Source organism: Diadema antillarum, unplaced genomic scaffold, assembly GCF_040938485.1.
Source record: "Diadema antillarum isolate AM-2024a unplaced genomic scaffold, OU_Dant_1.0 seq00000140_RagTag, whole genome shotgun sequence".
Lineage (NCBI taxonomy): Eukaryota > Metazoa > Echinodermata > Echinoidea > Diadematoida > Diadematidae > Diadema > Diadema antillarum.
Genome location: NW_027271217.1, coordinates 820,113 through 835,477, shown reverse-complemented (window position 1 = coordinate 835,477; position 15,365 = coordinate 820,113). Strand labels below are relative to the sequence as shown.

At 40.2% G+C, this 15,365-nt stretch overlaps 1 protein-coding gene across 3 annotated transcripts in view; it reads right to left on the bottom strand.

Moving 5' to 3' along the window:
• LOC139727667 (fibroblast growth factor receptor-like 1) overlaps positions 1–15,365 on the bottom strand; it is a 95,687-nt gene that overhangs the window by 62,981 nt on the left and 17,341 nt on the right. For all 3 annotated transcript variants that reach the window (XM_071638647.1, XM_071638648.1, XM_071638649.1), the window contains exon 2: positions 871–996. In XM_071638647.1, the coding sequence (XP_071494748.1) occupies positions 871–958 (88 nt within the window). In that variant the 5' untranslated portion in view covers positions 959–996. The remainder of the gene's footprint in view (positions 1–870; positions 997–15,365) is intronic.

Sequence of the window (15,365 nt, the reverse complement as noted above, 5' to 3'; positions counted from 1 at the left end):
GGCTTGGAAAGAAATATTAAAGCCAACAAGCATCCAGCGTTTGATGATGGCAAAAGTTCCTTCTTTCTTTTTCCCTAGGACCCCTATATGAAATGTCATACAGTCTCAACTCATACTCCATCATCACAATACAACACCAATTAGAGTAAGGAATAATATTTGACTCACATTTTAAAAGAAAACAAAGCTTTCTTATGTTGATGAAAATACTAAAAGTTCATTGCAGAGAAACAGAATACAGCTTGACTAGAAACCTAGAGTACTTGGTCGATGCTTGGAGCTAAGCTTACAAAGTTGTAGAAACTTTGATACATCCGTATGTACAATGTACCGGTATTAAAAAAACACACACACACAATTGTAAACATAAATAAACAGCCTTCCATGTTTAATAGATCTACTTGGGATAAGGTTAAATAAAATCTCAGTTATGAATATGAGATGAAATGTTTATAATTGTCTTGGAGGGATAAAATTTGTCTTTTGTGCAAGTTGCCCTTGCTACTACTCACAAATGCACAATACTTTTGACGGAAAACAATAAAAGAAGTTGTCTGTTTACATTATAACACAATAACTGAAATGAAAACTAAGAACTGGACACAGCAATGAACAAGTAGACAAACTTATGCTGTGTTAAGCAATGAAGAATCGCATATGTTTATAAGTCCCCGGAGTCCAGCTAACGTTAGAGATATCCAGGGGGATTTCGGGTAACCACGCATACACCTGAGACTTTAGTGAAAGGGCAGACGACGGATTCCCTCTTTTCCATTCCTCTCTCCCTCTCTCTTTTATGCTTTCTCCTCTCTTTTCCCCTTTGTGTGCCTCGAATTAGATGGAAATAATTGGTAACTGGATATAACTTACCTCTAGAGCTCTCCGGCGCAGCAACGTGAAGGAAAACACCCAGCCACAAAACGAGGCATGAGAAAAGCGGAGAAGAAACACGAGCCATTTTCTCAGCGGATCGCTACGGGACAACACGCGGGAAACCTGAGGGGAGAAAAACGAGGCGGAGCGGTTAGTTTGTACAGCCACCGCACGAACATTTTGTTAGGAGTAAAGCTCTCCACTTTCTTTTTCGAGTGGACACGACTCTGTAGTAAGTAGAAACAGTCGGTGGTTCGTGACTGACCACTGGCTGCACAAATTTATGAGCCTACCGTGTCATCGCAGAACTCGATAGTAACATCCGATGATTGGGTATCGCATTCGTAAGCTTAAACGAAGTCTACATTTATTAAATTTTGCCTGAAGTCTCGCTCGACTACCACCAGCCGGACCACTGTGTACACCAGTCGAAAAATTCGGGACGTAACGTGCTCAGCATCCGCCTGTTGCCGACAAAAGTAGTACGATGTGGATGAGCACACGAGACGAGAGCGATCCGCACACTACCGATCCGACGCGCCAGTGTGTGTAATGTGTATGTGTGTGTAGTATAGGCGTGTGATTGTGTGAACACGACTGAGCACACACATGGCGTTATTGTTTATACACACCATGTACCACTACAGTGCTAAGGCGATGTGTGTGTGTGTGTGTGTGAGTGTACAAAAGAGCAGGGAGCGGGGCCCGTAGACACTGGAAAAGATTGGTCCGCTGTGGCACCGCACAACTCTCCTGGCGACGAGACAGCTAGCTCTGCACAAGCCACTATCCCCATTGGATTCTGTCGGGGGGAAAAAAAAATCCACATTTTCGTGTGTACATTGACCTTCGCAAAGTATAGAAGTAAACAAATTAACTAACACCAAAATGATAACAAAGTGCTGATAAGACGATTAATGGCTAATTTTTACATTAAGCCAGTTAAGCATTGAATCTACACGCGACAACGTCGTAGAGTTCAGTTTGTATTCTGTTTTTCCTCCTCGTATAATACAATACCGCGATATTATGAGTAACAGCAAGTAAGCAGGGATTTTTTAAAGTTAGAGCAACGTTCAACCTATACAAAGAATTCACCATTTCAATTTAATCATGTACTTCTTCATGATCAACCGATGTCAATGATAAAAGCTCTGAACATCCCTTTTCAAGACAGCCGTAGAAATTCCGGAACTTTCGTGAGCCCATTTGCTTTTTTTTTTTTTGTATGGTTGTGACGGCGAAAAAAAAGAAAAAAAAAAACAACAACAAAAACAAAAAAAAAACACACACAAACAAAATATGAGTACTCTAGATTTCTGCAAAGCACTACAAATTAAATATAGTTTTCGAGAGCAGACACGCTGGAATATAGGTGATTATGGACAATTTTTATGTGATGCATGCCCCCCGCCCCCACACACTAAACACAAACCAGCACAGCGAAAAGAATTATATCAACACATGCTTCTTCTTTTTTCAGTACAAAGAACAGAGACAGAGATAAGATGTCAAAATGATTAGTATCGCCCGAAAACTACGTTGAATATTGGTGAATTACCTGTTCTAAATCATTTTTCCTAAAATAAATTTAACATAGATCATTATTATCTATAATTTCGTCGTTGTTTACTATTGTGAATGTGTCTGTGTGTGCCACTGGTGTCTGTATGATGTATGTACCATTATGTGTGTGTGTGTGTGTGTGTGAGTATTTGCCCTTACTAATATATACGTGTACATTAATTTATTCGTCTATTATGAAGAGGCATTCCAAAGCGCCAGTCACGTTCATACTGCACTCTGTTCCCCGCCTAACTACCAGTCCTTACTCAAAACGCCCCACCCCTGATACCCCCCTACGAGGGGTACGAGGGGCATCGCTCCCTTCTCCCTGTGTTTATATTGCTCCGCTTTATTGGGCGCATTCGGGATCTTGCTTGTATTGTGCACGTACTTCATCCATCATCGTCACTGTACGGGTGGGTATACAACGGAGCTCATTACCCTAGGCGGAGTTCAGTCTTTTCTTCCCTCACAAGTTCAGCTCAGTCGGTGCTGAAGAGCTATCCCAAAGAATTTGTCCCCCTTTCTTTCTCTACCACACCGTCTCACCGTGTCAACTGGTGGCCCATATTCGCCCTCAGTCCCGTGTACTAATTATTTTGTTAGGAGAAGCACACGAAGCCTCGCCGTGAGATGTCCTTGTGTCCCAAGTATATTTTATAGGAGTAGCTCTTCCTATACAGGAGTGGTGCAGGCGGCATTGCTGTCTATTCTCGATTTTCCTCGGATATTTTTAATGTTTGGCATCCGCAGTTCGTAAGTTAGTAATGTCTTTATAGGAGGCCGAGGAAACGAGCAAGTTTTACAAAGCACAATGATCTTTATACCTCCTATCAGACCACGATATTGCTCAGGTTGCGGATATAGGGCCTACACTCGTTACTAATACGAAGAGATAGAAAACATGAAAAGTAAGAAAGAACAATACGAACATTGCTGACCACGATATGAGCCTTATAAAGATCATTATTGGATTATGATCATCAAAATAACCAAATTTACAATCAATAATCAGATGTATCTGTTGTCATCTGCTCAGTTCATTCGAGTTAGACGTAAATTCTCGTGATTACGCACTCACTGAACCGAATTCAGTTCTTTGTGCAATGCCAAGAGGACATTTAGGCCGTATGGGTACCTCTGTAGATAAAATAATAAACTTGAAGCTTGGTTTCATCGAGAGGGTGATTAGTTCTGTAACATAAAATAGGTTTAATAACTACAAATAGGCCCTATTAAAATCTATTTTGCCTAAATTTAAGATGCCAATGAGCAGTGGCGGTCGAGTAACCCCGTCGAGTTTGTGAGTGTGTGTATGGGGGTAGGTGGATAAGAGATTGATCATCTTTGGGGATTGCTTCGTAGCCTCTCATTGCATACAAAATCGAAAGAAAAAAAAATCATAATTCATGCGCTTCCACCAAATTTGACTTCACAAGGTGGAAAACCAACATTTCAATTGAGTTTCTCCTCTCTATAACAGGTGTATAACGTCGACATAAATATAAGCATAATAATAATTATTTATCTTATCTTTGTCAGTACTCACCCGCGTATGTTCAACTTTGTTCTGTTCTATCTCTAAAGATTGTTTCGACTTGGTATAAACAGAGTTGCGAACTCAGAGCGTATCGAAGGAATGTAGGCTGGTTCAAAACTGACAAAAGTTGGGTCAAATCATCCTCTTTGTGCACCCACTTGTTGGATGCAGACAATAAAGATATGGAAAATCCTTCATCCGTTGTGGGTTTCTGTCGACCCTTTCGAAATTCGTTTGTCAGATGTCGGAAGTGGAGCCACCCCTCGCGTCCCGTCGTCACTCGGTGCCGAAAGCTACCGCCGGCTCGAACGTCACCGACACGGAACAAAACAACGACACGGCAGACAGGTCTGAGTGAGGAATGAACACCATCTGTGAAGATTATTTTGGTCAACCCTCCGTTGTTCCATCCACACCAAGTGGTCTGTGTAATTGCCCGTTTTACCTCCAACAAGTAATATGAATGAGAGCACTTGCGATGGGGAAAACAGGAGGTGATGTTCTTCACGCGAAGCCTCACTCTTTCTCACTCCCCCTCCCTACCTCTCCTCTCTTTTCTCTCTAGGGATCGGAAGGATGAGCGATGGCGAGAATGAACACGACTTTGGTGAGAACCCGATTCGTCTTATTTTTGACACAGGTCGTCGCCTCGTCTTTCGTCTGCAGCTCGGAGCGGTCACAGGCGGCGGTTGTAAGGGGTGCTCGCCGGGCTGGAGGTATAGAGGGATACAGACGCCTCTCACACGTTGTTTTTCCTTTTCTCTCTTTCTTTACCCTGCTCTTCTGTCCCTCTTCTCCCTCCCCCCTCTGTTAAAGCCTCTCGCTTCCACTCCTCTTTCAGGCCGTGCGTCCATGCACAGCAAATGATAATCACATCACGCACACAACGAACAAAGGCGTGATAGAAACGGAGCAATTCAAAAGCGCCATTGCGATAATGGCAACACAAAGAGGGTAATAATGGCGTGAGGTAATAGTAATAGGGCGGTAGAGTATTGAGGAGGAGGAGGAGGAGGACTTCTCTCCATTCATTATTTCTAGCCTGGCTGCGGCGAGCCGAGATAGAAGTTGGAGTCTGGACTAGAGAAGGGCATGGGAAGACGACTGACCGACGTTGGGTCAGCATAACTTCACCACGACGAAGGCCATCTTCGAGGCAAAAAAAAAAAAAGAAGACGTTATTTTCCCCTTTCTCCTTTTTCTCCTTCATTTCATCCCCCCCCCCCCCCGCCTCTCAGTTTGGGTTTCTCTACTTTCCCCTATCCTACTCACAAAACAAGGAGTTGTGTATAGCCATCTCGACTCTGGTTCTTGGGTACAGGCGCTTCCAATCATTCGTCATAAACCCCACCGAGAAGAAGGAAATGGGGTAACCATTATCGGAAGTACTTTACACAAAGTAAATGCGCATGTGAAGTACCGCACCTGAATTGTGTTCAAGTCGACTTTAATCAATATTGAGGAAAATAAAGCAATGAATGAAATAAAAAAACATCAAATTCAGACCATTGATAAGAATTTAAGGGGATGTATCATATTCACATGTTTCCCGATGGAATCCCATTTTCTTTGCTCAATATTTTCCACTAATAAATAATATTCATTCTGGTCAGTTTTTCTGTTTGCGTTTATTCACATGTTTTCACAAAACAATGATGGTTAAAACATAGTGCGAATTATTTTCCTTTCCTTGAACGAAGATTGAATTAGTGAAAATAGGCACACAAAAAAGAAGAATGGTTGCACGTGAAAGCAACATTGTCATCAACCAAACCCGCTCGATTAAGACTTGAGCTATATATATCCGGCGTATGCTAGACAGTTGAAACGTTCAGACTACTATAATCGTATCAGCCTCATTGAGAATAATGTGAGTCATGTTCGCACTTCATGTATGAGAAAGAGAAAGATATACAGTTATACATGCAAATAAGTGGCTGACATGTCGTCATCCCTCTTTGTAACATGAAATGTCTGGGTTTTTTTTTTCTGCCCTTTCAAATCACACACGACAAAAGCGTTATGTCATCACAATAACTTTGATCTAGAAGAAAGAAAAATAGAGAATACGGAGACTTGAATCAGTGGATTTGAGAATATTAACAGTAACTGTAAGAAAAGAAAAGCAGGAGACCGCGATCATAGGCAGCTGCTTGACTTGTATCGAGGCCTCGATCCATGTCACCACTGCTTGTTATCACTGTACGTTCAGCTTCAAGAAAGATCCAAATGGTATTAGACATAATCGTGTGTTTTTTGTAAATCATGAACTTGACAATCATAATTATGTAGGCCTATACGATATATAGGGCATACAAATATAAACGTATGTATGTACAGTATGTCTATATTATGTGCGTTTGCATATTATTATCAGCTATAAGTTATTTAGTGTATTAGGCATGTATGAATATATCAGTCATTAAGTTACAAAATAAATAATCATGATCATGATATTAAAGATCCGACACTTAACTTGCACTTTTATACAGAACTTAATCGCAAATATACAATAAGAAACGAATTATCAAATAGGGTCTGCAACCACTCTTATTTACTATTTGATAGTGGAACAGCTCTTTGGTTACGGACTCACACAAAGATTAAATTTTGAGAACTGTCTGATGTAGGCCTACTTGCATTGTGACGACGACATCGTTACAGGACATGAAAATATCGCGTCTGGAAAGTGAGACTAACTCCACACTCCGCCCGACTCCACAGCTATTTTCAGCTCCCCCGAGTCCACGCGAGCAAGGGTAACGATAAGGCGTCGTAAAACCGAAAAACACATAATCTCCCAATCCAGTTTATGTGTTCAACGCAAAGTGCCAAGTATATCCGAATTACGGCCGCATAAAGCATTTAGAGTACAATCCATAAAACGCGCGATAATTCTATCCAAAACGTTGTAAATCATTCCGCGACTATAACAGTTCATTGAACTTGACGGGAACGTTCTTCGTCGCTCATGAAGTGAATGGCAATGCCATGTTAGTATAAGTTCTGTTGTGTGTAGACAAACAAAGTAATGTCAAACGGAATACAAACATTTTAGCAGAACTACACATACACAAAGGAAATGATAGAAATGTAATTTCAAATACATTATATAGGCCAGAACATTATCGGAAAGGGGGCAAGTTTACACAAACATGGGGTGATGTCACTGCCTAATCAAAATCAAATTCACAATAAAAAAAAATACTTCATTTCAGTTTGTTTGTAAATGAATTCAAGGGGGAAGTCGTGTCGTTAACTTCGACTTGTGCTTAGTGGCGATTCAGCAGCAGTAACTTGGTTTTGCAAGCTATAAAGTAAGTGGTTTGTGAACATCATCCTTGTCTTCTATGGCTTGTGTGTGCTCACTCTGACCTGTATCACAGTTTTGTAAAAAAATATGTACTAAACACCTGATATGATTCTATGTAAAATTTCTTTCGAAGTTTGTCCGCTTAAAGGGAAACTCTTAAAACATTTTTGTGTCTTCTTGTTTGTTTGGTGTTTTTTTTGTGTGTGTATGTGTGTGAGTGATTGCGGGTGTGTGTATCCGTGGATCTTACTGGATCGGCGGAGAGCGGGTGTTGTTTGTTTGTTTGTGTGTTTGTTTTTCTGTGCATCGATGTGAAAAAATATATAGGCCTAGGCCCTATATATAGGTCTTCATGATCCTTTGTATGATTCCATGTATGTAAAATGTAATAGTTATGATGGACCTTATTGGAAAATAAATATTTCACAAACTTGAACTTGAGACTATTTCACTTCACCGCCAATGTTTTCCTTCCATCACGATTCTTATTTAGGAGCTTGCAGCAAGTCAGTGTAATCAGGGGGGTTTGGAAGAGATTCTCCCTGGTGTAATACAGGTAAACTCCATCCGGATATGGGACCACCGCAATATCGGCGTTTTATCACAGAGTTATTATCATACACTAACAGCTAGGCCCAACAGACTATACTTTAAACAGTGAGTGGAGATTTACGAAAGGCACATTTTCATTTCATTTCATTTCATTTCGTTTATTTGTTTCCATATCCAAATAATACAACACTGCAAAATACATAAATCCATACATGTATGTTCAAGAAGGTGAGGTGTCGTGAACCGCTGATAGTGAGTGCAGGTTCTGTACACATTCCCTTTGCTTGTCATCGTGAACGTAATTCAGTTCCACTGAAACAGTAACGCAAATTACTGTAAGACGATAATCCAAGTGTAGGCCTATATGGTAGCACGTACTAGTACTGGTACGAAGTAATAAAAATAACAGGTTTCAGTTCGGTTTCAGTGTAAGTTTGTACATTTCATTAGCGTCATAATTCCTTCGTAAGGAGTTGAGAAATGGCAGTAACCGTTTTTATACTCGGTCAGACCAAGGAGGTACATCCTTGGTCAGACACCATACAAAACAGAACATGGTATTTCACGAGAATCCTCCCCCACACATTTATTTTCAACAATTTCGACGAATATTCTGGTAACATTCCCCCCCCCCCCTTTTCCATTCATTCCTTCCAACCCCCCCCCCCCCCCCCCCCCCCCCATTTCAAGGCAGCTCATATTGACAGTCATAGGGGAGACGGCCAACATGCTATGAGAAACACGGTTGTGCAGCGGAGGAGCCCGGGCGATGGACCGGGAAATTGGCGTCTCTCATGTGTCTCATTACCTATCGTAATTCAGGGGCTAAACCTTCGCGAAATCACAGAAAGGAAACGCTACCGGTTGGAATCGCCCAACTGCGCTCATTGAATAATCACTGATTGTTTTCAACGCGGAGGTCGTATTTCATACGATGTGATCACGTCATAATTCTTTCAAGTGTTGCCATGTGCATTCATTTGTTATTGTGGTATTTTTTTTCCCGGAACCTTTCAGCGTGCAACCTACGCACAACATGAATTCCGAAGCGCCAGTTTATCTGCCCCTTTCTCTACCTCTCTTTCTCCCTTTCTCCCTCTCACACGTTCATATTTTTGGTTGAGATGAGCCTTGCCGGTTTCCAACTTTTTTGGTGAGATAAATGCGATACCTCTTACGAAATACGAAAGAAGATACAATTCTAAGAAGACTTCAATGCGTATTTGATGAAAATCGGTTTTTAAATGGCTGAGATATCAAATAAAAAACATAACAAAAAACAAAGTGATCCTCATAAAAGGTGGGACCCGTCTTTTAATGGGACAGTGTTGTTTTATTATGATAACTCATTTCAAAACCATCATTATATTACGAACGTTGAATTCCTCTTAGAATTTTATGCTCTTTTAGACTTCATATACGTGGTTTCTAATTATCTCGCAAAAAAGTTAAAATCTGAATCCCCCCCAAAAAAATCAACTAGAACAGTACCATCCCTTTAAACCTCTCTCCCTCTCCTTCCCTTTAGATTCTTCCTTCGATTCTTCTTTATAATTTCTGATTTTACTTCCACGACCTATTCACGCTCCGCACAGATAATGACTCTTGACTGTTGATTGTGACTCGGTCGTTATGCGGTAGCATTGACGGTGCTTTTGTTTTTATTTCATTCATTCATTAGTATACATGCCGAGGCACCCGCTTTGAAGGGAGGGTGTGTAAATGGAACGTTTGCCAAAGAATCGTGTTCCAAAAAGGATAAAGATTTATTTCAAACGTGCCATTAACATCATAAGAACTGCTAGCTTCATACTTTAATATGGATATACTAGGAAGAATCGTTCGATGTGTTCTGGAACTATACCTTTACGAGGGATATTATTTTCAGAAGTTGTTTAAGCAAAATAAAAGTATTCCAACAAGTCGTCCAACCCCTCCATACATGTAATTGTACAAACTTGATCTATATTCGTCATATTATTTTGCACTATAAATTCTCATGTCAAAAAATAGGTGTCTCATCAGCAAGGACGCAATCAATTTTTTTTTCTCATTACAAAAAGTCTACACACGTCGGCGGACAAACTCTTAATGAGGTATGATGTCATATTTTCATTAACATACAACCAATTGAAACCCGTTGCTGGTAGTGTATAATGAATATTCATTAATTGATCACGCGTTGACCTCATTTGCATACAAACACAGGTCAAAGATATTAGCCAATCACGAGCTAGCGCTGGACGGCTGGCTAGCGTGGTCGCGCTCCGCGAAATACCAGCATGCGATGCGCGCAGCTAGCTGTATTATGCATGCACTGAGGGGATAGCTAGCTAGCTATACTAGTAATATAGCTAATGTGACTAGATGTAGTTGTATACGTATAATGCATGCAACACAAGAAAGTAAGAACTTATTTCATATTTGGACTTCATCGAGTAGGGCCCTAGACCTCTATTCTACAAGTACGAGACTACTTCATTCTGGAACCAATGAATGAACACCCAACCCAAAGACCAAGGAGAAGATGTGCTTCATATTGCATCGGACATTTCAAAAAACTTCAAGAACTTCCAGAATTAGGCCTACCGCGGAGACCCAGGAGAAATCAACTGCAGTGCAAGTGGAACAAAAAGTCAGCATTTGATGTCGAGGTAGGCCTAACGTTAAACTCTACTAAACATCATTCTAATATTTTGAAGCATGTTTAAGTATTGTCTCATGTAACTGTTAGCGCCGATGTAGAATATAACGAATCAAACTAGTGTAATTTATAGAGGGGATTAAACTAGTAAAAGTCAAAACTATTTAGGCCTATGCATTCATCAAACAGTCACTAGTAAAAACAGTCAGTAACACTAACAGTGTAGATCTACTGTAAGGTATACACTCTAGTCTGTAGTGTACTAGCTATAGAAACAGTAACTAGTAGTAGTAGTAGTAACAGCACCAACCGTAACCCGGTCCACCAGGGTCAGTGAGCGGTAATTAACACGAATGAGCCTTTTTCTTGCGTATTCAGCAGCAGTTAAATAACGTCCCTCCATTGTTCTAGCCAAGTTAGATGTCTACAGTCTCGGGAGCAGGCCTCAGGCTTAGGGTGTAAATTAGGTCCCCCAACATGGACCATGTTGTCAGGAAGGCGGGTGATATGAGCGCCCATCTGGGGGGCGTTTCATCAACAAGTTCGTCGGAGGTTTTCACCGACAAATTTGCTATCAGCCAATCAGACGCAAGGATTTCAGTAGCTTTCAACAGTTGTCAGTGTATATCACTGACAAAAAGTTTACCGTTTCATGAAACGCATCACGTCCTCGACCACGTAATTGTAACACCATGATTACTTCCTGTCTCCCCCCCCCCCCCCCCCCTCCCCCCGACCCGGGGGAAAAAATGGAAAAAATTGGATGAATTTTTTTTTCATCATTTCATTTTCATTTTCATCGACTGTAAATCTGACGTTAGTGTTTAATAACTGTCAACCATATTAAAGCACTGAAGCACAGCAGTATTTAATAAAAGTCCCAGTAAAAAAATAATATCGAACAGTTTAGAGACAGTAGTGCGTGGGTAGCTTTTTTCTTATTTCCGTGAGTATTATACTATAGTTATACTTATAGCACAAGGTGATAGCTTATTAAGTATATTGTCTAGATTGTTCATCTCATTCTAGAAAATCGTTTTCATCATTTCATTTGATAACTTATCATAGAAACTCTAGTTCTTACAATTAATTATTGATGCTCTGTTTATTTTTACATGAAAGATTCTGGAGGAAGATGATCACACTCACAGGGTTTTAGTTCACTATACCGGATGGGGGGATCAGTGGGATCAGTGGCTGGAAAAGGTAAGATGTATTTCCCAAAATTTAAACTATGGTCAATGGAAAGCCAAATGCCTGTTGACTCCTGCTGATGTGCATGGATGCTGCATACATCTCATTTTATTGTGCTACTTATTCATCTTCACATGTACTTGAATAGATTTTCAAACATTTTTGTCATTTTCTCAAACCTAAGCTCAAATAAAGATAAAAAATACTCCAGAGCACAGTCTGGAGAGGACATCATTTGCCAAACACAAATCAGTTCAACTAACAGGAACGTACAATAGATACTGCAATGTTGTCTTCCCAGAGCTGATCACTTCTTCATAATTATATACAATACCAGCATAGAAGAGAATTCCTATGTCAGAAATGCTGTCCATCTCTTGGAAAATGAAGGCACTGTGAATGTGTTGTACAAAGTCCCTAAAAAAGTCCTATGCTCCAAAAGCTCTTGGGAAGTTAAATTCCACTGTCAATTGTAGAATTTAGTTTAGCTGACTTGCGTTTGACAAATGATGTCACCTTATAGAGTGTGATCTGGAGGGTTGTTTATATTTATATTTTTGTTTTTAGGGTGAAGCTTAGATTTGAGGAAATGATATGATTGACAAAAATGTTAGAAAATTTGTCATACATTGTATACAATGTGAAGATGAACAAGTAACGCAATAAAATGAGATGTATGCGGTATTGCACGTCACCAGGAATCAACATGTATAATTGGTAGAGATGCTTGTTCTTAATTGTGTAACATAATTCAAATAATCTATCAGGAATCTTCAGTCACGTGTCTTTTCGTGCTTACTTGAATGCCCTATGGTATATGGAATCTAAATAATGTTTTTACTCTGTAGATTGCTCTAATGTGAAACTGAATGCCCATTATGAATTTTTTTTGTTGCCCTATATCGAAATTGAATGACTCTCTATACTCTTCCATGCACTAATACGAAATTGAACAGGAAAACGTATATTCCTAATCATGTAACCCATGTTTAACATTAAACTGCCGAAGGGATAAAGCCATTGTTATAATTCAGTTATACATTGTACATGATTCCTTTCTACCTACTTATCCTTCGTGTGTATACTTACCACTTCTCTAATAAATGATGGGTGCTTAGTATTATCATCTTTGATTTACAGAGAGATTGTATGAACTTGACTTTTAATTTCAGGCGGATCTCATCACCAAAGAAGATTTTTCAGGCAGCTGCGGAACAGCAAGTGATGTCAAGACTGCGCTCAGGCTTGCCATAAAGGAAAAACTTACAATCAGCATAAACCAGAATCCGGAGTGCGTGGCACGTGTCCCTGTAGATCCACTGGTGTTCGAGGAAGTATTTGCACTTTGTAAAAATACTCAAGACCGTAACCTAATGAATGAGCTGAATGCCATCCTCGGACCCGACTGGAACGTAAGAATAACCAATATGGCAGGGGATTTCGCATACGTGAAAGAAAAGGGCCTTTACCTAAAGCTCAGGAAAATGAGACCAATTACCGAATTTGTGGAACGTAGTGGTACCCTGCAAGAACATCACCTGGAGAGAGGGCACTATCTGATGTTGAGGTTCATAAGGTCGTATGGAACTCGAGAAGAGTGGAAACAGAAATGAAGTCAAGACACAACAACGTTTTGTTTCAGGGTTGTTTAAGAGTTTTACAGTTTCTTAGTTTCAAAGTTATTTAGACATTTTACACTCACACGTCATTTCCATATTTTTTATGCAGTTTGATTCATTCATGAACTATGGCATACTTTTTTTTAAATGTAGATTTGGCTTTTGTTACTGAAGTTACAAAGTTACATATGCATAAGGGTCCACAACAGGTTTCAAACATTGTGTTTTCTTCTATATGTCAACATTATTCTATGAATATTTCTTCAACTCCTCGTCTACTGAATGCAATAAAATCGTATCTAATCAGACCTAAAGGACTTTTTTCTCGAATAAAGCAGTCACGACGTGGAGGGAAGCAGCGAGCTCTGTTCAGTAAGTGGCTTAAAAAGACAAAGACATGGCAGCTTAAAATTTTGCAGTCAGAATGTCCGCAAAAAAGTCTGCTTGATACCATAAAGAAACTGAAAAGAAAAAATGAGAAGTTGACAGACATAAAACAGAAGCTTGAAAAAGCTTTGAAAAAGAATGAACGCCTTGAATTGATCAGGAAAAAGTACAAGAAACGTGCTCTGCATCTCTCTATGTTACTGAGAAATAGACAATCAGGCAAGCGATCAGCATGGATGAGAAAAGAACATTACTCAAGGAGACATGCCAGGAGACTCTCAATGCATCTCAAAGAAGAGTGTCGGGCCAGGTTGCAATTTCTTGATTCGTGGGGAGTTCGTGTCATACATATCACTGTAACAGACACAAACAGTGGAGAACTGAAGGATATTTCTCTGATTGAAGATACAGAAGAGTTGTGTAGCATGACAGGATGTAATGAAGAGGACATTTTACAAAGGGTAAATCTCGCCGTGCTAGTAAAGGATGCTCATGGCATCTCAGATGAGTCTTGGAATGCACTTGCGTGTATCAGCAATATCCCGAATCTCAAAAAAGTAAAAAGCCACATGACAATCACTGAATGCGAAATGGATATCCCTTTGTCCAAAACCAAGTCGTCTAACCCAGGAGTTCAAAGAGATATAAAGGTACTTTTGAAAAAAGAAATTGAATGTCTTGTAGACAAGGGCATACTTGGAAAAGGTAAGCAGAACGTAGATGTGAAGATAACTGGAGATGGCACAGTGGTAGGCCATTGGCATTACGTGAATGTCACATGTACAATTCTAAACGATGAAGCCAATGCAACTTCCGCAAGTGTACATCATCCCATAGCGATACTTTGCGATGAAGAGAAATACAGTCAGTTGAAAGAACACTTGGTGGATATAGTGCAGGATGTAGCTTCCTTCACAAGTGTTGTCATTGACGAGTTGGAGTACACTATTCGATATCATTTATCAGGAGATTACAAGTTTCTTCTAACCATCTGTGGAATGGGAGCGGCCAATTCCAAATATCCGTGTATCTACTGCCTGATTGATAGTCAACATTTGCATGTTACAGCTCCAAAACAGCCCAGGAGAATCGGTGAAAAGGGATATTCCTGTGTACGAGATCCTATATTCAAGTCGATCGGAACGGAGAACGTAGTTTTTGATACGTTGCACATGTATCTTAGAATCACAGACAGGTTACTGAAGAAGATTATTCAGATGATCAACGAGCTTGACTTGCAAGAAATTGGATCAGTGAGTAGGTGTTATGCTCCTGAAAAAATGAAAAGATGCGCTAAGATGGAAGACATCTTGAAGAAAGCAGGTGTGCGTGGTGCTCCTCTGGCTTATGACAAAGATGCCAAAATGGTCAAATGCCGGGATCTGAGAGGACCAGAAAAACAAAAAGTTGAGAAAGTCTTGGATGACATAGAAAAGCTTGTTGACTCTCATGCACACGGACATGTAGTGGTAAATGCATGGCGCAGGTTTAGGGTTCTGTATGACGATGTTCGATCATTCAAGAAGGCTGAGGCCATGTCTCCTGACAGGCCTGCCAAATTGACAAAGTTGAGAAATGACTTGGTTGAGTGGTATGACAACCTGGTAGATGCTTGCACTTCGAAGATAGCAACCCCCTACATGCATCTCTTTGTAGTACATGCCGCTGATATCATAG